General features: G+C 35.0%; 1 protein-coding gene across 2 annotated transcripts in view; it reads right to left on the bottom strand.

The window, feature by feature from the left end:
* Window positions 1-23,460, bottom strand: part of LOC131043545 (plasma membrane ATPase) — a 35,929-nt gene extending 12,469 nt beyond the window's left edge. Inside the window, exons 1-17 of one of the 2 annotated variants that reach the window (XM_057976758.2) lie at window positions 22,001-23,460; window positions 21,408-21,527; window positions 20,954-21,052; window positions 20,592-20,729; window positions 19,985-20,299; window positions 19,301-19,507; window positions 19,086-19,205; window positions 18,768-18,887; window positions 17,715-17,837; window positions 17,519-17,623; window positions 17,274-17,418; window positions 14,435-14,599; window positions 14,109-14,347; window positions 13,616-13,648; window positions 13,299-13,380; window positions 13,038-13,198; window positions 12,250-12,423 (exon numbers count right to left, since the gene is read on the bottom strand). In XM_057976758.2, the coding sequence (XP_057832741.2) occupies window positions 12,250-12,423; window positions 13,038-13,198; window positions 13,299-13,380; window positions 13,616-13,648; window positions 14,109-14,347; window positions 14,435-14,599; window positions 17,274-17,418; window positions 17,519-17,623; window positions 17,715-17,837; window positions 18,768-18,887; window positions 19,086-19,205; window positions 19,301-19,507; window positions 19,985-20,299; window positions 20,592-20,729; window positions 20,954-21,052; window positions 21,408-21,527; window positions 22,001-22,060 (2,406 nt within the window). In that variant the 5' untranslated portion in view covers window positions 22,061-23,460. Of the gene's footprint in view, window positions 1-12,249; window positions 12,424-13,037; window positions 13,199-13,298; window positions 13,381-13,615; window positions 13,649-14,108; window positions 14,348-14,434; window positions 14,600-17,273; window positions 17,419-17,518; window positions 17,624-17,714; window positions 17,838-18,767; window positions 18,888-19,085; window positions 19,206-19,300; window positions 19,508-19,984; window positions 20,300-20,591; window positions 20,745-20,953; window positions 21,055-21,407; window positions 21,528-22,000 lie in introns of those variants that run through there. The other variant, XM_059216733.1, reaches the window with a different exon arrangement.
* Window positions 23,461-24,763: the final 1,303 nt, after the last annotated feature.

The raw sequence follows: 24,763 nt of genomic DNA, 5'->3' as shown, positions 1-24,763 counted from the left end.
TGTTTTGGATGAATGGTAAGGATGGATCCACAAGATGCAATACAAAATAATGTAATAATGTATTTATTCAATCTTTCCATTTCCACTAACTTAGACACATAGAGAAAGGAGAAAGAGAGACATAATCAAGTTAATTATTTGTGGAGAATATAATAATCTATTTCTCCACCAGATTCTAGAAGCAACAGACTACTATATTAAGATAGAGGTTGTTTAGGGAAAACCATCTCTATAGTTATAAGGTTCATAGGATGGCTCCATTTATAGGGATTGCGTGCAGGAATTGTGCAGAGACTATTGAGCATCAATGCATTACACTTTTTAATGCAGAGGATGAGATCTATGAGGCTATTTTGGAAATGGTGGATATTTCCTTGAATTTCGAAAGACATTGGTGTGATGGCTTCATCTACGAGGTTGTATTAGCATCGATTGTGGACATTCTGGAATCCAAGGAGAGTTGCATCGAGATTGTGGGAGACTTTGTGAATGAAGCCTATGGGGATGTGGTGGCAGAAGCTCTATGTGAGATGTAGAACGAAGTTAAGGAAAGTATTCTCAAAATTTATTTCAATCTTGATAACTATATGTCCTCAGACTCAGAAGAAGAGACAGAAGAGGATGGAGATCAAATAGATGATGAGGAGTACGTTGATGCTTAGAATATGGTGGACAGTAAGGAGAAGAGAGAGGATAGGGAGCGGAGGGAGGAGAAGCGTCGGAAGAGGAATTTTGTCAAGACAACTTGGTCGACCTTCAGAGATGGGGTTATGAATGGAGATTTGATTGCATTTAGACAGTTGAAGGAGGCAAATGACTGGTGGCTGACAGAGGCATCTTCAGACACTCTTTTCAACCTAGGCGAACTGATATTGCAAGTGTTGCATTTTCTGAGGAATGTGTAAGGGGTATTGTATAATAACGGTTTTGTATGTGTCAGGTCTAAATAGGTATAAGGCAGTTAATTTAGTTGGTCCTAGTTTTTTAAGTAGTAGTTGATCTATTAGGCTAGTATTGTAATCAGTATGGATATTATATGTACAACTTTTTGGAGCAATATAGGGAGCTATCCCCATAAGGATAGCACTTATCCCCATATATATATATATATATTTCTACAAACATGTAATAACATATTTCTACATTCTTTCCACTGCTTTAAACACATGGAGAAAAGAGAAAGAAAGAACCAATAGTGAGCCACATAATCAAGTTAATTCCTTGTGGAGAATATAATAATGTATTTCTCCAATCTTTCAATTATTACACACATATGGGGAAGAGAGAGAATAGCCAAATCATGATCCATGACCAACTAACCCCTCATAAAATTCTATGCAAAATTTTAGGAGGTTGTCTAATCAGGAAAAAATTGAAGTATTGGAGTAATAGATACCATAGTGACCTTGGTGATGTCTATTTTGTCACGTTTCATGATATATATGTTCCTAAAAATGGAAACTCGAGTCTATTTTAAATAAATAGAAACGATATGCAGCACAAATGTATTTGGGTAGGATGTAGTGGCAAAGAAGAGGTGCCTTGTGAAAGGAATTCAATTTTCTAGCCTAAAATTTATGAAGGCTTATGTCTTACAAAGGCAATCACAACAACATTCTATTAGAGATGATGCAAGCCTCCTAATAGCCTATGATGTAATATTCTTATCCTAGACCTTATTTGACTAGTGGGCCAAACAACATTTCCCCAGAATTAACTATTAGAGGAATGGATCACCCATTTAGAAATGCGCAACTATTTGTGAAAAATTATAGAAGCAAGGCATGTTCTCAATTCTTAATGTTAAGAAGTATCTTCCACAAAGATGTTCAATGTTATCTTAAGCTTTTAAGTTTTAAGGAAGTATTTCAACAACCTATCTGGTTTAGATTAATTAAGGAGAGAATTATCTAAATAGAGCTTCTGGAAGTTGGATTACTTTTAATAAAATATTTTGTTCATACATGTGATGTCCCCACTTTGAAATAGGATTTAATAATAAAATTAAAATACAAAAGAATAAAAAAAAATTAAATTAAAATATAAAAGAATAAAATTAAATATAATCAAAATTTAATTTAGTTAATGAGTGGTCAAAATGTCTGAAATGAAAAGTTGTGACTCCCTCGAACATGAGATATAAAAGGGAGAAGAGAACCTCATTTGTGAGGGAGAAGGAGAGGAAAGAATGGAGCATGTAAATCAAGGAAGAATCAATGGAATAAAGAAGGAATGGGACATAAATAAGGAAGTGACTCTTCCAAAGGAGGGTGGAAATTATGAAAGGTTGTGACTATTTCAAAGGATATAATTATGGAAGGTTGTGACTCTTTCAATGGGCATAAATGATGAAAGGTTGTGACTCTTTCAAAGGGTGGTGATTGTGAAAGGTTGTTACCATTACAAAGGGTGGACATGATGAAGAGGTGTGCCCCTCCCTCACATTGGAAGATATAAGTGGAGAAGGTTTCATTTGATGGGTACATGTAAGCATAGCAAGAGTTCTCATTAACCAATCAGATCAAACCTGAACCATGATACACTAATCTCTTGTGAGCAAAAATATAAGGTGAGTCAAATAGGGGGCATTACAATAGGAGCATCAACATGAAACTGATACAAGCTCTTGTGAGCACAACAATGACACTTGGTACCAACTCCTTTTGAGCAACCACACTAGCAACCACCTATTGAAGACCAAGAGTCACAACTTAAAAATCCACTTATTTAAAAACCACCTCCACATTAGATGTCCCTTTGGGATTTGAACTTGGCTCTTTGCAATAAGAACTTGATGCTTTAACCAATAAAGCTCAACCCCTTGGAATTATTGGAGATCTTGCAAAATAAACATGCCTAATGAATGGTAAAATAGATAAATTTTCTTATGAGTTAGAATATGGATGGAGTAGTCTTCAGACATGTAGTATCGCAGTTAAAACACTTTGTTGGTGAAGCAACCACCAAGGTTCAAATCCTTGTTGGGCCATTGAGATCGCATACCTTGTGCTTTCGTTGGGTCATTGAGCTCGCAAGTTTGATCAAGTGAAGTTTGGGGATGAGGTCCCCTATTTGTGGCCTCACCGGTTCATAGCTCTGGTTAAAAAATGTTCATGTGGAGCTGGAGGGCTTGTCATGCCAACGTCACCAATCACATTAAAAAGTTTATTGGGCATAGTTTTGAAAAAATAAAAAATAGATGGAATATACAATAAATCCACAATCATTTTGGTAAAATGATTTGATCCAATGTATAATGGCGGAGTTGGGTTTGGAATGCAACACATTGATTGGAAATAGACATTTTCACACGATTAACCATTAAAAATAAAATTCTTGCTTAGGACAACTCAATCAAAAGGAGATTTACATGTCCTTTAAAAAGATAATTTTTTTAATTAGGTGGAAAAAAATCATTTAAAACTAAAAGTATTGTATTTATTATTGTGTACATACCAAATCAAATACATCAAAATTATGTACATGACAACTAAAAAAAATCCACTTCAAAACTATTTTTTAAAAATAATTTAATATTATTGATAATATTAAAATTTTAATATATAATAAAAAATTATTTAAGTCAAAATACATTAATAGCAATAATAAAGATTTCACCCAAGAGTGACCATTTGGTAAAAAGATGGAACTTCTTGCTTGTAGTGACTAAAACCAAGGTTCAAACCTCGCAGAGTTACTCTCTATTGTGTCAATAATTGAAAGGCCCCCAGATCTTGTGTATCTTGATTAACTTGTGGGATGTGAAGTGGGGCATTTGAATTTTGCCTAGCTTAAATTTTTATCTAGGGTTGAGCTTCTAATGTCGCTTTCGTAGCCTCTAGCTAGGGATTCTTGCAAACCTCTAGAGCATCGAGACATTGGGCGACTACGCAATGATTTTCGGCCTCCCACTCCTAGTTATCTACCTCCTCCTTCTCGTTGCTCTTGAAAATATTTTGAGCTCTCTCAATCGAATATTGGTATTGGTGCTAGGGTTGGCTCATTTTGGGCTTCCAAATTTGTGATATGAGGGACTCATAGGCATGCATAAAACTTCATACTCTTTTGTGACTAATCCAAATCACATTAGGCCCTAACATGGCCTAAATAGGTTAGATCTCAAGGATCACTCGATGGGAATCCACCTATGCAGGACTGGGCACACAATGCAATGCCTCAGATTCTCCTGCGGGCTAAAACCCCTCTCCAAATTGAGTTTGTGAAGGATATTTTACAAGAGGTTGATGAAAGTGTTGATTTTTTTTTTGCAAAGCATGGCCTGATTGGGAGATTTTGTGGGTTGTGGTTGAGTCTTGCAGAGCTACATATGTTGATTTCTAATACTTGGAAGCCCATTATGCAATGTAATTTGTGTTGATGGATAGCTTCGGTCGGTATCCTTCAGGGCCGACATAGATAACTAAATTGCCTAATTGGCCTATCGGCCTTAGACAATTTAGTTATATCGGTTGAATATTAAAATGGTTAAGTAAGCAAACATGATTTGCATATATCAATAATGTAATCATTCCTTAATGTGCTGATTTTGTATAAATCTCGCCAACCTTTAAGAGACGTGTTAATATAACCAATGCATAATTATATTATAACCGATCTCCATTCATGAGACGTGTTGATTAGAAGTCAACCCTTGGAGGAGTTGTGTTGGTTGAAGGCACATCTGATCGGGTATATATGAAGTTTTGTATCCCTCTCTCAAAGACATCGAATTATACACACATCTAGCAGATCGAAGTACATTCATTCTACAACAGTTCGTTGATATTCTACAGCAGAGAGAAGACTATCTACAACAGGTTGAGCATCAACTAAGGAATTCCGATTCTTTATTGTTGATCGTATATTCTCTATAGGAGATCGTATATTCTCTATATTGAATTGTTACCATACATATATAGCTTCAGAGTGAAGCAAATTCTTTGTAAAGTCTCTTGACATGATTCAGATAATAAAGACATATTTCATTGCTCAGTTTTTTCACCTTCAAGAGGAAGGTTTTTCCCAGGATAATATCTATGCATTTGTGTGAATTATTGTGTTATCTAATATGATCATAAAACTTAACATGGTATCAGAGCCATGGTGAAAGAAGATCGTGATCAAATTCTCTACAACTTCTAAGTATTCTCTCCTCTCTCTCTCCTTTGAGTAGTATCTCTAAGTCTCGAAAATGGTGAATGGTCTTAAAGTCAAAGATAGGCTTGAAGGCACATCTAACTTCACCTCATGGAAGTTTAGAGGGCTCATTGCTCTTGAAGAAAATGGTCTTCTTCAATTCGTGGAGGAAAAGGATTTATCCGAACCTGAAGATCATGAGGAGAAGCTTCAATTCAAGAAAAATGTCGTCAAAGAAAAGAAGATATTAATTGACTCCGTAAGGGATCACTTGGTGCCTCGCATATCCAAGATGACAACTGCAAGAGATATGTTCAAAACCTTGGAAGATTTATATGATATTAACAACGTGAATAGGGCTCTTGCCCTGAGGCAGCAGCTCCACCAAGTGAAGATGGCAAAAGGAGATTCAGCCATCACTTACTTCATGAAAATTTTAGAATTGAGAGATCAACTAAGCGCAATTGGGGATCAAGTGATTGATAAAGACCTCGTCTTGCTAGCCTTGAATGGTCTACCTCATTCATGGGAGCCATTTATCCGAAGCATAAGTGGAAGATCCAAATTACTTAAGTTTGATCGAGTCCATGTAGATTGTATTCAAGATGAATCAAGATTGACTACTAGAGGAATTATCAAGAGTTCTCAAAATGAAGAAACTCATGTTCTTGCCACTCAATCTACCAAAAAACGCAAGTATTGGAAGAAGGGCAACTTCAAAAAGAATAGAGATTTCAAATCAGATTCTACCCTAATTCTAGGAAGAGGAAGAAAGATCTCTCTCGCGTCCAGTGTTTTAGGTGTGACAAGTTTGGTCACTTTGCAAAGGATAGTTTGACAAGACCTAATCATCAAGGAGCAAACATCAATGAAGTCTCATCTCAGGAAGAGGTTGAAGATAACTCAAATGGTTTTCTTTTCATATCACCACTATCAAGCAATGTTCCTATGGACAATGATACATGGTTGATTGATAGTGGAGCCTCTCGACATATCATCGGTCACCGAGAGCACCTTTTCTGATCTAGTGAAGAAAGAGTCACATCTCCAAGTTATTATTGGGAATGATGCATGCTATGTTGTAAGAGGAGTTGGTGCTACATCTCTAAACCTTGAATCTGGAGTTTCTCTACACCTAAGTGATGAATTGTTCATGCCAGGGATCAAGAGAAACCTTGTGTCTATTTCAACCTTGGAGGATAAGGGCTATCAAATTGCATTTTCTGAAGGAAGAGTTCTTGCTTGGCCTAAGAACTCTAGCATCAAGCCTACTCGTGTGATCGGAAATCGACATGAGAGTTAATACAAACTCTCCATTCTCCCTGTTCAAGCTCTTATTCATGATTCTTCTAGTTCCAGCAAACTCTGGCATAGAAGACTTGGACATCTTCACTTCAGGGTTCTTCCATCATTGGAGAAGATGGTAAAAGGTATTCCTAAACTCATTCATGTAAATGATGGTACTTGTAAAGGTTGTACTATGGGCAAAAATATTAAAAGTCCTTTTCATAGTAGTGAAAGTAGGTCTAAAGAAATACTAGATCTTGTACATTCAGATTTATGTGGTCCAATGTCAATTCCATCCCTAAGTGGATGTTTGTATTATGTAACTTTATAGATGACTACTCTACGAAGACTTGGATTTATTTCTTAAGGTCTAAAGAGTTTGATGAAGTCCTAGGTAGGTTTAAAGAGTTTAAAGCTCTTGTAGAAAATTTATCTGGAAATAAAATTAAAATTTTAAGGTTTGATAATGGAGATGAGTACACCTCAGGTAGCTTTCGTGATTTCTATATTGAGGCAGGGATCAAGAGGGAGTTTTGTGTTCCTTACAACCCTCAACAAAATGGGGTTGCTGAAAGGAAGAACAGATCTATTGTTGAAGCTACAAAAGCTATGATTCATGATCAAGACTTTCAGATTTTTCTATGGGCGGAAGCCTCTAGAACAACAGTATATGTTCAGAATAGATATCCTCATCGGATATTACAAAATATGACTCCTGAAGAAGCCTTCTCAGGTATCAAGCCTGATATCAGCTACCTGATAATATTTGGTTGTCCTATGTATGTTCATATTCCCAAGGACAAGAGAACCAAGTTGGAGCCTTCTCGCAAGAGAGGAATATTTGGGGGCCACAATGAAACCTCCAAAGCTTATCGTATTTACATTCTTGGTCAGAAGCAAATAGAAGTTAGCAGGGATGTCACATTTGAGGAAGATGTTACATTCAGGAAATCAAAGGGCTCGTGCATGGAGATAGATGATGAGACTCCTCAAGACAAGGATGTTGATCATGCTCCTGAGATTCAGAGGAAGACTACAAAACCTGATATGAGTAATGACCCAATCGAACCTTTGGATCCCACTGATGGGCCTAGAGATATTGTTGTGTCTCGAAAGAGACCTCTTTGGGCGTGAAACAATATGCAGAAGCAGAACCGTTTGCCACTCCTAGAGGAGCATTCAAAGAAAGCAAAAGACCTCAAAGATTTTCCGGTTATGTTGCATTAATGTGTGTAATCTTATTGAGTTTGAACCTTCTAGTGTAGAGGAAGCCGCAAAACAACAAGTTTGGAAAGATGCAATGGATGAGGAGTATCAATCCATTCTCAAGAACAATGTATGGGATATTGTGCCTAGACCAAAAGGGAAGTTTGTTGTATCTTCCAAGTGGTTGTACAAGATAAAACATGCAGCTGATGGCAGCATTGAAAAGTACAAGGCTAGATTTGTGGCTCATGGCTTCTCTCAACAAGAGGGAATAGACTACAAAGAAACATTTGCTCCTATTGCTTGCTATACTTCCATTAAAACCATCATTGCCATTGCAGCAACTAAGGGGTAGAAGTTGCATCAGATGGATGTGAAGATTGCCTTTCTCAATGGGGTGTGATTAAAGAAGAAGTCTACATCGAGCAACCTGATGGGTTCGTGATTCATGGGAAAGAGTCTCATGTGTGTAAATTGAAGAAAGTCCTATATGGTCTTAAATAGACTCCTCGGGCTTGGTATGAAAGAATTGACAGATACTTAGTGGGTTTGGGTTTCTGCAAGAATGATGCTAATCCAAACCATTACTTCAAGGTATTCAATGGTGATATGTTGATCTTGGTACTTTATGTTGATGACCTATTTGTTACCAAAGAAGATCATCTCATTGATAGATGTAAGGAGTTGACTTCTGAATTCAAGATGAAGGACTTAGGACTCATGCACTTCTTTCTAGGGTTGGAAGTTTGGTAGAGGCTCAATGGGATTATCCTAAGTCAAGGAAAATACACCATCGATATCTTGAAGAGATTTGGAATGACAGATTGTAAATCTATGTCCACACCAATGGAAACTAACTTAAAGAAATTAAGGGAAGCTGCAACTAGTTCAGATCTTGTGGACCCTACTATGTACAGGCAATTGATTGGGTCCCTGATGTATCTAGTTAACACTAGACTAGATATTTGTTATGCGGTGAGTGCACTTGGCCAATTCATGAGTGAACCTAGACAGATACATCTAGTTGCAGTCAAGCATATCTTGAGATACTTGTGTGGCACAGTTGGATATGGCTTGAAATACTTTTCAGTATGGACCTGATTCTTGAAGGATATTCTGATTCCGATTGGGCAGGGAGTGTTACTGATCGAAAGAGAACCTCTCATTGTTGTTTTAGCTTGGGATTTGCTATGATTTCCTGGTGTAGCAAGAAGCAGTCTTCATTAGGTCTAAGCACTGCAGAGGCAAAATACATTGCAGCATGTGTGGCAACTCACGAAGCAGTATGGCTTCGTAAGCTTCTTACAGGATTGTTTGGACAAACATTGGAGCCCACTACCATACATTGTGATAACCAAAGTTTTGTGAAACTTTCAATCAATCTAGTATTTCATGACAGAACAAAGCATGCAGAGATTCAGTACCACTATATCAGAGATATGGTACAAAGAAATGTTGTTCAGTTGAGATACATTTGTACTGAGGAATTGACGGATGACATTTTCACCAAGCCTCTTGCGAAAGTAAAATTTGTGCATTTTCGAGACAAGCTTGGAATTGTGGAAAATGAAGCCCTTGCTGAGAGGGAGTCTTAGCATCAATGATTACTTGATATGTATTATAATGCATTCTTCTCTGTGAGAGAAGTTTGAGGTGCAAGCTCTTGTTATGCATTCTTCTCTGTGAAAGAAGTTTGAGGTATCAGCCCTTGTTGTACATTCTTCTCTGTCAGCCCTTGTTCCACCCTCTGCGAGTAGGTATGGTGGATCCACCCTCTGCAAGTAGGTATGGTGGATGTCATGACTTTGCACTTATGCATATTTACTTTCTAGGAGTAGCCATGGTGAATGTAACTATGTGACTCAGTTATCAAGAAGGATTCCTCCCTAGGTAAGTGGGAGTGTTGAAGGATAGCTTCGGTCAGTATCCTTCAGGGCCAACATAGATAACTAAATTTCCTAATTGGCCTATCGGCCTTAAACAATTTAGTTATATCGTTTGAATATTAAAATGGTTAAGTAAGCAAACACAATTTGCATATATCAATATGTAATCATTCCTTAACGTGTCGATTTTGTATAAGTCCTGCCAACCTTTAAGAGACGAGTTAATATAACCGATGCATAGTTATATTATAACCGATCTCCATTCATGAGATATGTTGATTAGAAGCCGACCATTGGAGGAGTTGTGTTGGTTGAAGGCACATCTGATCAGGTATATATGAAGTTTTGTATCCCTCTCTCAAAGGCATCGAACTATACACACATCTAGCATATTGAAGTACATTCATTCTACAATAGTTCGTTGATATTCTACAGCAGATAGAAGACTATCTACAGCAGGTTGAGCATCAACTAAGGAATTCCAATTCTTTATTGTAAATCGCATATTCTCTATATTGAATTGTTACCATACATATATAGCTTCAAGAGAGAAGCAAATTCTTTGCAAAGTCTCTTGACATAATTGAGATAATAAAGACATATTTCGTTGTTGGGTTTTTTCACCTTCAAGAGGAAGGTTTTTCCCAGGATAGTATCTGTGCATTTGTGTGAATTATTGTGTTATCTAATCTGATCATAAAACTTAACAATTTGTAGATCTACCCTCGTGTGCAGGGTTCATTGTGACCTTTAACAATATAGAGGATCATCGCTCCATGATTTGTAATTACTAGTGGGATTGTGAGAAACATTTGTTCATGTTGAAACCTTGGCACCCTACTTTTGATCCATTTTCGGAATCTTTCTTTGTGATTTCGACTTGGGTAAGGCTTCCAAACCTTCCTCTTCAAATTTGGTTTGATTCCTACTTCAAAGCAATTGGCAATTCACTGGGAAAGTTTTTATGGGTTGATGAGGGATCCACAAATTTTTCTCACACAACATATGCTTGCATTTTGGTGGTGGATATTGACATCTCTAAAGATCTTTTTGTTGAGATATCACTAAAAACAAAAAAAAGGGTTTTGGACTCAAGCTATTGACTACAAAGGTATCCCCTTTCGATGCCGCAAATGCTTCGATGCTGGACATGTTGTTGCCCATTGTTCCGAACAAAGAATAAACAATTAGGCTACATGGTGGAAGGAAGTCTCCCCACATCATTATTATGTGGAAAAGGACGAGCCGCTTATGGAAGAAGAGACCATTGAGGTGGATCCCAAAACATCCAACTGTGATGTTGGAGGCAGATCCCAGTAATGCATTATCCAATATGGGGAAGGTAGTTTACTTTGGGATGGGATGCAATAGTGGCAAGTCCGTTGGGGATTCAAGCAAGATACTGATAAAGAAGAATGAGATATCAGGAATGGTGCCTCTTGTTGAAAGGGTTGAGTCTTCAGGGATGGCCGATGGATCCCTACCTGAGGAGTGCCTTAGTGTTGGGGCTCCAAGAGAAACATGTGCAATGGTTCAAAGAAAAAGGAAGAAACATGAGATTATATTTAAGATGCAGCTTCTCTCCCACTATAAAAATGGAGCAGTCTCCTAATTCTATAGTGGGCCTATCTCCACTTTGTCTCCAGTTTGGACTGGATGACCTTTTGTTTTGCTTCTATCACCTGGTAATGGGTGGGTTACTTTTTTGCTATGTTTAGGGGGTTTCAGACTTTATGTCAGGAGGTGATATTATGTTAGTTTGTGGCTTATTGCCTTGAGACCACGATAACAGAATGTAAAATTGGTTTTTGATTAATATCAAGGTGCAGCCTCGTAATAGCTGTTATTGAACTCTTAAAAAATAATAATAATAATTTCACCGTTAATTTTAAATGTTAATTATTATATTAATAATTTAAAAATAAATAAAAAAACAATCTCATGCAGTAATAAGTCATAGTAACAAATATAAACGTTAGCCACCTCTAGTATGCTTACAAAACTGGCCGCAATGGTAATGGCTCATGGTAGGAAATTTATAAAAAATAAATAGAGGCTTAAAATAAATAGTTGTTAGACTAGTTTGAACTAATCCTGAAATTGTTAGACTAGTTTGAACTAATCCTGAAATATTATTCCTCTTCATTCAAAGGAATAATTCAAAAAAAGTAGCACATTAGGAAGCTTAGAGACCCCAATTGAACTTTGCTAACAGGTTTTGTTTCTTCCATGATTATATTTTTCCATACAATAATCTAGGAAGAGCTTATGCAACAAGGAACAACTTCAAAAGGCAAAAGGATAAATAAATTTAGATGTTATCATCATAAAATTTGATTCTTTGAGTTTTTGTTTTTAGTGTTCCACGGAAACACGTTTCCCCTCCCCAGGTCCAATTCCCCCGTCTCTTAAATTCGTCCCTAAAACTTTTTCCTTTTGTCTCCCATCCCCGAAGTCCATTTAATTTTAACTTTTACAGGTTGAAATACTATTTCTAATAAGGTCTTTTTTAAAAACTAAAAGTACCAACTTAGAAGATTGGGAAGATTGGAAAAATGGGTTGAAGGAAATTTCTGGCACACTATTATAATATTTACAACTATAAAAGCCTCAATAATTTTGAATTAACAGTTTATTCGAAAAAGATGTACCACTATGAAAAATGTGTGAAACTTACATACTAAATAGAAATACACAATTGAAATCCAGAAACCACACGCAGCAAGTTACATACCAGTTGAGCTATTACGAATGCAGAGAGAAGTAAAAGGCCAGGCCTCTCTACATATGACCAACTGCGAGATCGAGTGACGAAGATAAGGGCCTGACTCACAATGCTCACTTGCAAGTACAATGCAGCCGTTAATTCATCCCTGCTATCTCTTATTGGCCGAACACCAAATTTGTTCTGCAATGCAAATCTCTTTGTGAGATCAAACATTTATTTTTGATATAATTGTCTAAAGAGATTTTAGTTTAAATAACACATTCTTAAGTTTTTTATTTGTTTAGGAGGTTTATCTGAAATCACACTAACTTTTTCAGTAGAACTCACCTATTAATAAAATTTTCGATGAGACACTAAACAAATCAAAATTTAAATTGTGTTGTTTAAGCTTATACGTACAGAAAGAGATACAAATAGATGTTTGGAACCAGAAGAGTCATCAAGGAGATACAAAAATTGCATAAAGTGAGTCTACACAATTTTTTATTTGATAAATGCTTGTGAATGGAGTTAAGAATTGAAAGAGGATTTTGAAAAGACTTCAAAACCTTGTACATCAAGATAAAACATAAACAATGACAAGAAACAAAAACCTATAAAGAAACAGGTCTTAAACCCAAAACAGACTTTGTGAGAAACAAATGATGAAAAAACAATCTTAAATAAAAGAAACAGAAATAAATGACTCTACATAGTTGTTAGTAAATTTTTATTTCATTTAAAGCTTGAAAAAATTACTTGATTATAGCTGAACTTAAACATCACCCAGTTGCATTACGTTAGAAGATTGTTACCTGAAAAAAATCTGTCTTGTGAGCACCCCAGAAAAATATAACTGTCATTGCTGCAAGGTAAGTGCCCAAAACAACACCTGTTGAAAATATTTCCTTCAACTTCCAGCTATCAGGCATAGGAGATGGCTTAACACGATCCTTTGATATGGTCATAATTGTACCTAAGTAAAGACATACCCAAAATGAAAATATATAAGCATATGAATTGCAGATTATTTCTAACAGCTTTCAAAAGTATTGGTAACAGGATTTTGGAGTTACCATCGTTAAGAATGGCAATGATCAAAACCATAAAAGGAGAGAAATCAAACTTCCAGATAAGAGCGATGAGCATGAAGCCAAGCTGTATCCGTCAAACATGCAATGTATTGTAAGTCTACATTGTTCATGTTATTATGAAGTAGAAGTGAGATCTATTCATATAATTCAGGACAGTATGATAGAAAAACAAGTTAACTGTAACTTTGTTATGGTTAAAACTGTAAATGGATACTTATGTAGTCCGTGAAAGTTGATAAAAAGTTGCCCTTTATTTCAAATAATCAAAGCTAAGAGCCTGGTTATAGAGTGGTGCTTACCACAATACGAATGGTAATCGAGACAGCATAGATCTGCAATATCAAAAACATATCTTCTAAGTTATGTTCTTATTTAATAAAAAAAATGTTAAATTCTGAACAGATCAAGAGAAATTAAAAAGACTGGCTGATATTTATAGAATACTTCAATATAGTAATAGAGACAATCAAGAATCTCAGAGATCAGATAGTTGTTTTCTACATTTTGGATCCAATTTTATGAATTATCACGAGAAATCAAAGAGAAGAGAACTGATGATAGATGATAGAATTTTGAAAAATAATTCATATAATCAAATCAAAAAATAATTTGGGCCAATATCATAAACTGAAAATTATATGTCTACGGAAAAAGATTTTATAGACATTGAAAAATATTTTTAACAAGAATAAAATTTATTTGAAAATTGATAATTTAAATGACTGGACATTTGTATAACGGTAACCTATATACAGGCTGATAAATATAATCTATGTTATTTTATAGACTCACCGTGTAATTCTTCATTCTTTGAAAAATGCAACGGCTGGTAATGACAGCACTAATGATAACACTAAGGCCTGGTTCAGTAAGCACAATATCAGAAGCACTTCTTGCAGCATCTGTGGCATCTGCTACTGCAATTCCAATGTCTGCCTTCTTGAGAGCAGGAGCATCATTCACTCCATCGCCCGTCATTCCACATATGTATTTCATTTCTTGAAGCCGCTTTACAATTTCATATTTGTGCTCTAACAAAAAAAAATTAATGAACTCCAAATTTCAAATCAGAATGAAAAAATATTTAGAAGCTTGCGAACAGGGGTATTTGTACATACCTGGGAACACTCCAGCAAACCCATCGGCTTTCTCAATAAGTTCGTCTACTGGAAGTGCTGCAATGGAGGCATCTTTGTTGTTTCCCAACAATGAAGAAGATGGATACATATTTACACCCATTCCGAGCCTTCGCCCCGTCTCTTTAGCAATTGCAAGTTGGTCCCCTGATATGCACATGACCAAAATGATATACCATTTTGTTTGGGGAATACTTAAAAACTTAAAGACCTGCAAAGGTAAGAGTTTATACAGCAGGTGTATTGAGCCTATTTATAACGTGAATAAACCATCTATAACATTACATTTCTTTTGTTTTTAACTGTTTAGCCATTTATATAACAAATGGTTTGAGTAAACATCTACAAGCTAGTTTTAATTAAAGAACTATAGGAATACATTATTTTTTGATACAAAATATTTCCCTGTTTTCGATGTTACCCTGCTTGATTCTAAATAGGTGTTAGAGGTTTACACTATTCAAGATTTTTTTCTTTGTCTCACATCAGTCTTGTTTTCAACAGTCTATAACTTGTAGGATCAATTTTATCAATTTAGGTCTCCTTCAATCTTGAAGAGATGGTTGTATACTTCATATTTTGTATTTGGATAATATTATATTTTATTTCATGAATATGGTTGGATCATATAGATATCTGCATTTCTATTTTTTTTGGTAAGAAAGTTATAATATGATAAGTAAGCGTACATTTAAAAGCACAAATCATCTAAATCTTTATAACTGTCAAAGGTTGAATCTGATCCAATCATGTTTCTAGAGGTTTGAACATTGACAGATACCATAATCAAGGAACATACCATCACTCTCACCAATTGAACTACAACCTTTTGGCATTATAAATATAATTAATGTAGATGATACAGTCAACAGGGTTCATTAGAGAATGTATTTAAAATTTCTGATTAATTATAAAATACATTAAAGATGGTAAAAGTATTTAATGCTTGAGGTGTGCAAGGCAACTTGATTTGAGATAGTAAAAGGGCTACCATGAAGATGCTTGAATATTATTTTTGCGAATTGAATATGTATGCGGGAAAATGCAGTGACTACTCCTTCAATCTTGAAGAGATGGTTGTATACTTCATATTTTGTATTTGGATAATATTATATTTTATTTCATAAATATAGTTGGATCATATAGATATCTGCATTTCTATTTTTTTTAGTAAGTAGGTTATAATATGATGAGTAAGTGTACATTTAAAAGCACAAATCATCTAATTGCTTACAGCTGTCAAAGGTTGAACTTGATCCAATCATGTTTCTAGAGGTTTGAACATTGACAGATACCATAATCAAGGAACATACCATCACTCTCACCAATTGAACTACAACCCTTTGGCATTATAAATATAATTAATGTAGATGATACAGTCAACAGGGTTCATTAGAGAATGTATTTAACATTTCTGATTAATTGTAAAATACATTCAAGATGGTAAAAGTATTTAATGCTTGAGGTGTGCAAGGCAACTTAATTTGAGATAGTAAAAGGGCTACCATGAAGATGCTTGAATATTATTTTTGCGAATTGAATATGTATGCGGGAAAATGCGGTGACGAAAACGAATAAATCGAATCCAAAAGACCCACATACCAATGAGACCCTTGGTGCAAGTATATGAACTAACTGAATTAGTTCAACTTCCCAAGGGGTGTCCCATTGTTCTCTATCTCACAAGATCCCTAAAGCCAATGTTTTGCTCTCAGATCGTTGAGCAAGTGACTTGGGAATGACAACTGCAAGAACGAGTGATATTTGATCTATATGCATGAATGCATTCTAAGATCTATATGATGTTAAAACTATGATGATTAAGCTTAAGATGAAGATAGTGATATGATAAAAGATTGACAAATTATCCTAACATGATATACTATCCTAGTATGAGTATTCTATGATATGAAAAATGCTTCTAAATGTTATGATGATGTTTTAACAAAGAGAGGCTAAAATGCTTAGTAAATTAGGCTATAATGTAGATGCATGAAAACTTGGAGATATGAAAAATAAATATTAAATATTTATTTAGGAAAGTGGTCAGATTTATACGTCTACAGAATATATTGTTTATTTGTGTTTGGTGCATTAAACAATGGTGAAAAAAGTGGCTAATAAGCTTCTAGAGGGTTTCTTCTTAACTGTTTCTATGTTGCCTATAAATAAAAAGTTTGAGATGGAGTTATTAATTTTGTAGTTGTTCATTGTGTGTTAAGCTTGGCTTGGGTTACTTGTTGAAGAGATTTTGAGGAATATAGAGTAAGATATTTGAGTTTTATTTGTTCTTTGGTCAGTTTCATGAGAGTCTCATTCGTTCTTGGATCAATTTCATGGAGATAGCAGCAACAATTGTTCACTAATATAAAAGGTCACATCTTGCATAATTTTTTCTTGGTTGAATGTTGAACTCAATGTAAAGGCTAAGAACCTTATATTATATTGTGATAATTTTTAGAGTTTTGGAGAATAGATTTTTTTTAAAAAAATCAAAATTATATCATGCCTCTATCTCTTCTACTCAGTCTATTTAACACCCAAATTTATAAATCAACAATGCTAAACGACCATTTTTTCTTACAATATATTTATTTATATGTAATACCCTGTTACTTGCAGATCATTTATTTCCAATACTTTTTAGTTTTTTAAATATTTAAATAAAATTCAGTTACTGCAAACATAACCCTTAACTCTGTTGCCCAGAAGTATATTCAAGCTCATCAATTCGAACACAAGACTACTCATAGATTACAGTCTCTGAGAGAGAAGAATTTAAAATTAAAAAAAATTAAAATTAAAAAAATAACCAACCAACCTGTAATCATCTTCACATTAACTCCCAAATTCAGAGCTCGGCTAATGGTTTCAGCACTATCAACACGTGGCGGGTCGAACAGGGGAAGCACTCCAACAAACTCCCATGGGTCTCCTGCACTCTCCTTACTCTTTTCTAGAACTTGCTGTTTTCAATAATCCCAAAGAAACTAAACATCTATATTTGATATAACTACTGTACAATAAAAACAAAATAGAAAAGAAACAGATTTATTAAAATTGAACCTGTCTAGCCACAGCAAGGGATCTCAGCCCGCGATCTGCAAACTTGTCCATGATGCCATGCACCTTGCTTCTCAGAGCTTCCCGGCTGTTGCAGAGATCAAGAATCTGCCCATACCCAATGTTATTTTTATATAAACCCATGAGCATGAAAAATATTTGGATTTGGATTATTATGCTTTCAATAGATAAGAGTAACCTGCTCAGGAGCTCCTTTACTGGCTCGATGCCAATTTCCTTCAGAATCAATATAAGTGAGTGCTGTACGCTTGTCTACTGGATTGAATGGCAGGAAATGGACTTCCCTGATGCCTGCTCGAGCCTGAAGTACCAATTCCATAGAATTACATGCAAAAAATTTTAAAGATGTCGTTAAGAAGGGGAAATGTTTTAACAGTTTTTTTTAAAAATTGTCAATTAAAAATAATACTTAAATTAAAAAATAAATTAATTAATATATTTCTCTTTAAAGAAAATTGTATAAAAATATTGAGAGAGATCATTTTCTAGACATTTATTTTTACTAGATTTTTTATTAAAGCCAATTAGATATCTCCAGAATGATATCTCTTAGTATCTTTTACCTCACACTCTACAGGTTGCTGCCAATATAGTTATGCCTTTCTGCCATAATAATTACAATAAAAATATTTTAAAATGTTTTATTAAGTAGATTATTTTATCTAGTAATTATCAAATTATATATATGAAAAATTATTAGCATACAAATTATGGAAAAAAGTTATTTTACTAAATTTAGAATTAAATCTAAATGTGGATGTTAATGGAAATTTTTAGTAATTAAAAAATAATTTTATTTATGTATGTTTAATTATTATGATAAATTTAAGAAACAAAGAATAAATTATTATGATAAATTTGTTTATTATATATTGTCGGTTGATACTATTAAATGGACATTTTAGTTTAAAATTAAAAAATAATTTAAAAAAAAAAAAATTCAAAAATAAGAAAGTGCTTAATAGAATAAAGAGTTAAGATTAAACAATTTTTAAAAACGTATTATCAATTTAATTCACAAAACACACCTCTTGTATTTTTAGAAACCTATTATCAATTGAACTCAGAAAACTCACCAAGAATGTGACATCTAATATATAAGACTGTCATTTAATATTTTTCGATTTGATAATGAAATACAGAATCTATTATAAAATGTTAGATATGGAAATCTCCTACACGTCTCATGGTTTAAACTATGTTGAAGATTAAATATAGGTATTAATCTTACCTCCTTAGGATCTGCTAACATTCCCACCATAGCTGCATCAATGGCATCTTGATTCTCTGTTCTCGAAGCTCTGGCAGCCAGAAGTAGCACATAATCTTTGTCCACTCCATCGGGAAATGCCTAGCACAAGTAGTATAAAGGTAGATACTTCAGATGGTTAGAACTGAGAAATTTTAAATTTGAGAATATTACTTGGCCAAAACAATATTCATGGCTAAGTAGTTAATAGAAAGAATTGGATAATCATGCTATACGATCAAAATTCAAATATGGATAGATGAAGATCTTGGATTAGATGTATATTGTCATGAGTATCACCTCGACTAGATTTTTATCAACGCTCAACTTGTTGAGAGTTAGTGTTCCAGTTTTATCACTACAAAGGACATTCATTGCAGCCATCTCTTCAATGGCAGTCATTCTCTTTGTGATAGCCCCCTGTTGATCACAACCAGTTAGGTCAGATTAGGAAAGATTACCTCTTGAATACAAATCAAATTGGACCGTAGAATTTAGTACGAAGAACCTATAACCTGTTGCGAGAGCTTGTGTGAGCCTATGGCCATAGTTACAGACAATACAGTGGGCATTGCAATTGGAATTCCCCCGATTAATAGCACCAACAAATTGTTAATTCCATCTCTGTACTTCCTGTGTTGTATAGGGTACATGACAATTATTTCTATTAACATTCCAATTGCAATTGAACAAATGCAGAAGTTACCAATGGCCGTAAGGACCTGCAAAATATGTGATTAGAATCCCATATAAAACAGCTTATTCCTTTATTACAGTACACTTAATTATCAAATCTAACCTAGAGTTAAAAGTCAGTATTAAAATAAACCCTGTGACCCGCCTGAGGACTGTAGTTCAATCATAAACTTAATGACAGGTTTAAGTCATATTAATGACTTCCCAATAAATTTAGCACCCAACGGATAGTATAACCATCCCTTATTAAGAAAAAAAACTCTAACCCAAACTAAACCAGGCGATGTCTAATCGGACATCAGGATATACATTTGATTATATTTATTGATAATAAAAAACGTTGTATACTGATTTTTAATTTGATTATATTTATTGATAATAAAAAACATTGTATACTGATTTTTAATTGATTAATAATATAATCAAATGTAGATTCTGATGTATGGATAGACAGCACAACTCAATCATTAGGTTCAAACCCGAACATGGTACATGGTACAAACCTTCTGGAAATGACCCACTTGGTTTGTACTATCAACCAAATGAGCAGCCTTGCCAAAGAAAGTGTGGACTCCAGTGGCAATAACAACTGCCTCAATCTCTCCTTGTTTGCATGTAGAGCCAGAGTATACTCCATCCCCGGGATTCTTAGTTACTGGGAGAGATTCTCCTGTTAGAGCAGACTGATCAATCTTTAAAGGGTCTCCTTCAAGCAGCCTAGCATCAGCAGGAATGATATCTCCCAACTTAATGCTAACTATATCCCCAGGAACAAGGATAGAAGCATCTTCCTCCTGCCATCTGCCATCCCTAAGCACCTGCAAACATCATAACACTGTTTAGAAGATGTTTTGGAGACAACCATTCGTTGAAAGAAACAAAAAGTGCATTTCCCATCACCTTCTAAAAATGATAATATGAAAAATAATAGATGATGGGTTTCAAAAAGAGGAACGTCGACTGTTAGGGAGAGAATGACAGAAGATGCACATAATGGTTCTTGAACTTTTCAACTGTTTGATCACTATGACAAAGAATTATGACAGATGTTTCTTTCCCTGTACTTAACTATCTGTCATGATATATGGGTTTAGAATTAAATAATATTACCTTGGTCTTGGGAGCTAAATGGGCCATTAGAGCAGCAGCAGCATTGCCTGCATTGTTTTCTTCAATGAAGCTTATAGTTGAGTTGATCACAAGCAACACAACTATTCCGATGAAATCTTGCCAATCTGGAGGTTTTCCCTGCAGTCATAGTTTCTACGCTTCTGATTTAAACTCCCATCATTAACTAAAGCCAGCATGAATAACTTTTTTCCTTTCATGTCACAGAATCTTTGTATATATGCAAAACAAGCAATATATTGAAAATCCATTCAACAACTAATCTAACTACTTCCACTGGTTCTCCATAATATCGTAGATAATAGAAAAATAGTTACAGAATATTATTATTCCATTAAACTTACATTTCCGTTTGCCAAAACAATAGCCATTATTGCAGCAGCCTCCATGACCCATGATAGGGGATTCCACATAAAACCCAAAAACTTGAGAATTTTGCTTTCCTAATAGTCCAACAGGAAGAATTCAGTATGAAAAATGAACAATTTCTAGTATTTCTTATTTCTGTGTTTATTTCCATATGTTCTTATTTCATATATTTGAATCTTCACTAGACTGAAATTTCAGGTCTAAATTCTAAACCTTTTTCAATATAGAAAAAGTTGGATACACATATTCAGTTAATTATAGTATTTTGATGAATCTGATTTAACTTCTAATTTTCTAAACCCTCTTGCGTGTAAGTGCTATATCACCAACCCCATTGCATGCTATGGTCCATGTTTTTATAACATAGATAGATTAAACACAGTTGAAACCATATGTATGTTTTCTGAATTATTCAGTTTTATCACCAACCTTTTTCTCTTCCAGTTTGTTGGGACCAAAAATTGTAAGCCGAGTTCCTCCTTCCTCAGAAGACAGTCCATCTCTACTGCACTTCAGCTCCTCAAAAACTTCCTCAATCGGTATATGCTCCTGTTTTTCCCAACACCATAAAAAAAAACACAAAACATTTAATCAAAAAAATGAGATTTTAAAAAGCAACCCCATCAAAATCCTCAAAGCATTTAATCAAAGACTTTTGAGATTTCAAAAAGCAAAACCATCAAAATTCTCAACGCATTTAATCAAAAATAACCATCACACTTCTCAAAATAAAAAATGTGGCTTTTTCTATCCTCTTTTTATTAAATGTGTAACCCTATTTCATAAATACAGATATTATTCATTAAAAAAACAAAAATTTGGACCTTCTATCATAACAGATTTCTTATGCTTATATACTTCCAGTTTAAACATAAATATTATTTCAGTCACTCTTTGATCTTTTTTTCTGAGGGTGTTTCACTAACTAAAACATGAAGATTAAGTAGCTTGGAGTGCAATCAGATACTGTTCGGCCACCCTAAATCAAAAGAACAAAAATAAAAGAGAGGAGTTGAGCTTACCAGATCAACAGTTTCTTTTTTAAGCCCCTCGGGATCTAATGTTCTGTCTTTGTTTCCCATGAATGAGAAAGAATTTAATTTTTATTGTAAATTGCAGAGCAGATGTATTGTGAGAAGCCAGACTGAGAGATAAAATAATTATTATTATTAGCAATGCCGAGATTAACGCCGAGAATTATAAATGGGTGATATAAACCCGTTAACATAAAAACCCACAAATAGTAATTATATCTGTCTATTGTTATCATCTTATCGTATCTCACGTCTTAGTGGCAGTTTTTTGTTTTTCTGAAAATTAATATAAGAAATATTTCCCAGCTGGTCAAAAAACAGATTCGTGATATCTTTGCTTGGGTGAAGGGGTTAAGAAACAGAGCATCCACGAACTGGAAGAGGTTTTCAAGAAATTCGATGCTACCGGGAACGGGAAGATCTTTGAGTCCGAGCTGGCAGACATCCTGTGGCCCATAAGCAGTCATGTGCGTGAGGCAAAGGTCCAGGTCATGATGAAGGTGGCTGAATGGCTCCATCTCAGCAGATGAGCTGTACCAAATTCTCAAGACTATAAGCGAACCCTGCACCAGGAAGGAGTCTAGGAACATTATAAGAGTGTCGACAAGAATGGCGATTGCCTTATCAGTTTTGACGAGTTTAAGGCAATGATCAATAAAATTAATGATGAGACCAAACGGTAGTCTCTTTTATCTTCTCTGCCTGTTTTTTTCTTTATCAATTGTGCCAACCCTAACAGGATAGACAATAGTAACCATTACAGGAATTGTTTAAGTGTTGGAACAGTACTAGGGTTTGGCCAGAATTCTGCAAATAGAATTTTTTTAATCACTTGTAGAAAACCCTAACAGTATAGACGACAGTAACCATTGCTGGAATTGTTTCAACTTCAAGCATTAGAACAGCGCTAGGGTTTGGCCAAACAGAATTCTTATTGTGAAATCTAACTGTAATTCGGGAAGTTGCTGTACAAAATTCTCAAGACTATAAGCAAACCCTGCACCAGGAAGGAGTCTAGGATCATTATTAAGAGTGTCGACAAGAATGGCGATTGCTTTATCAGTTTTGACGAGTTTAAGGCAATGATCAATAAAATTAATGATGAGACCAAACGATAGTCTATTTTATCTTCTCTGCCTGATTTTTTCTTTATCAATTGTGCCAACCCTAACAGGATAGACAATAGTAACCATTACAGGAATTGTTTCAAGTGTTGGAACAGCACTAGGGTTTGGCCAGAATTCTGCAAATAGAATTTTTTTTTTTACTTGTGTAAAACTCTAACAGTATAGATAACAGTAACCATTGCTGGAATTGTTTCAACTTCAAGCGTTGGAACAGCGCTAGGGTTTGGCCAAACAGAATTCTTATTGTGAAATCTGACTGTAATTCGGAAAGTTGCTTTGAGGTTTTGCTCGTTATGTAATTTGCCCTCGTCATGGATGTTCCGTTATTTCCGCTTTACAATGGAATTGAGAATACAGGGAAAAGAGCCAGTTACCCATCTTTTTGTCACCCTCACTTCTTATTAGGGAAGAGCACGAGTAGCCGTCATGGCTAACTTCACACACCCACAGATTCTAAACGGTACATCAGATTTTGATTTTTTTTTTCAGTTGTCTTTGTATGCGACTTAACTACTTATAACTATTGATTTGGCTTCTGGGTAGTAACGATGCACCTTGTGGAATCAGTTATACGCACAAAGGTCAAAAAGTACACATTTCAAAGTGTCCCCTGATACCTAACTAAAGATGTTCCAGTAACCGTCAACTCAAAATCGCTAGTACTTATTGACAAATGCCCCAATAGTGGTGCACAAATGTTCCAATAGTGGTACACAAATGGGACAAATGTTCCAATAGTGGTGCACAAATGTTCCAATAGTGGTGCACAAATGGGACAAATGTTCCAATAGTGGTGCACAAATGGGACAAATGTTCCAATAGTGGTGCACAAATGGGCCAATTAATTACAAAAAATGATCAGCGATTGGTACAAAACAAATTTATTAATGATGTTTTCACTATGATAGCTATTGGGGGGTCAACATGATAATAAGGTGACTATTATTGGAACTATGTTATCTAGGGGAAAGGACCCAGTAGTCGTGCACCCTAACTTCGCGCTTCTCAAAATCCTACTTGAAAATTTCGAATCACTCCGATTTTTTTACAGCAGCTTACTTGGCAAGTCCCCTGCTTATAACTAAGGTTTTAGGGCCACATCATCAAATATGATGCCACATCAGCATGCTTTTTGCCAAGGTGTCCAAAACAACCCCCAAAAAAAGTGAGACCAATAGGCGTGCAAAAGAGACCCCAATAGTTGTGCAGCCGATGTGGCATCACCTGATTGGTTACTTTTTACAATATTAGTACATTTCTTAACAACTATTGGTACATTTCCTAACAACTGTTGGTACATTTCCTAACAAAAATTGATATTTTTTGTTTCAAACAATAGGTTTTATTTGTTCAATTTTTGGAACAAAAGGTATCAACAACCCTCACAACAATTGGAACATGCTCAACTACTGGGTCCTTTCCCCTATTGGTGCTCTTCCCCTAGTAGACATGGTAGGAGCAAAAAAAATGGTAATGCCTATTAATAAATATCACATGTATCAATAGTGGTGCATTTTTTAGCCGGACATTTGTGCACCACTATTGGGGCATTTGTCCACTACTATTGGCTATTTTGAGTTATCTACTATTGGCGCAAAGGTGAACATGTATTGGACCACACTTT

This window comes from Cryptomeria japonica, chromosome 2 (genome assembly GCF_030272615.1).
Source record: "Cryptomeria japonica chromosome 2, Sugi_1.0, whole genome shotgun sequence".
Lineage (NCBI taxonomy): Eukaryota > Viridiplantae > Streptophyta > Pinopsida > Cupressales > Cupressaceae > Cryptomeria > Cryptomeria japonica.
This window is presented reverse-complemented; position numbering and strand designations above follow the sequence as displayed.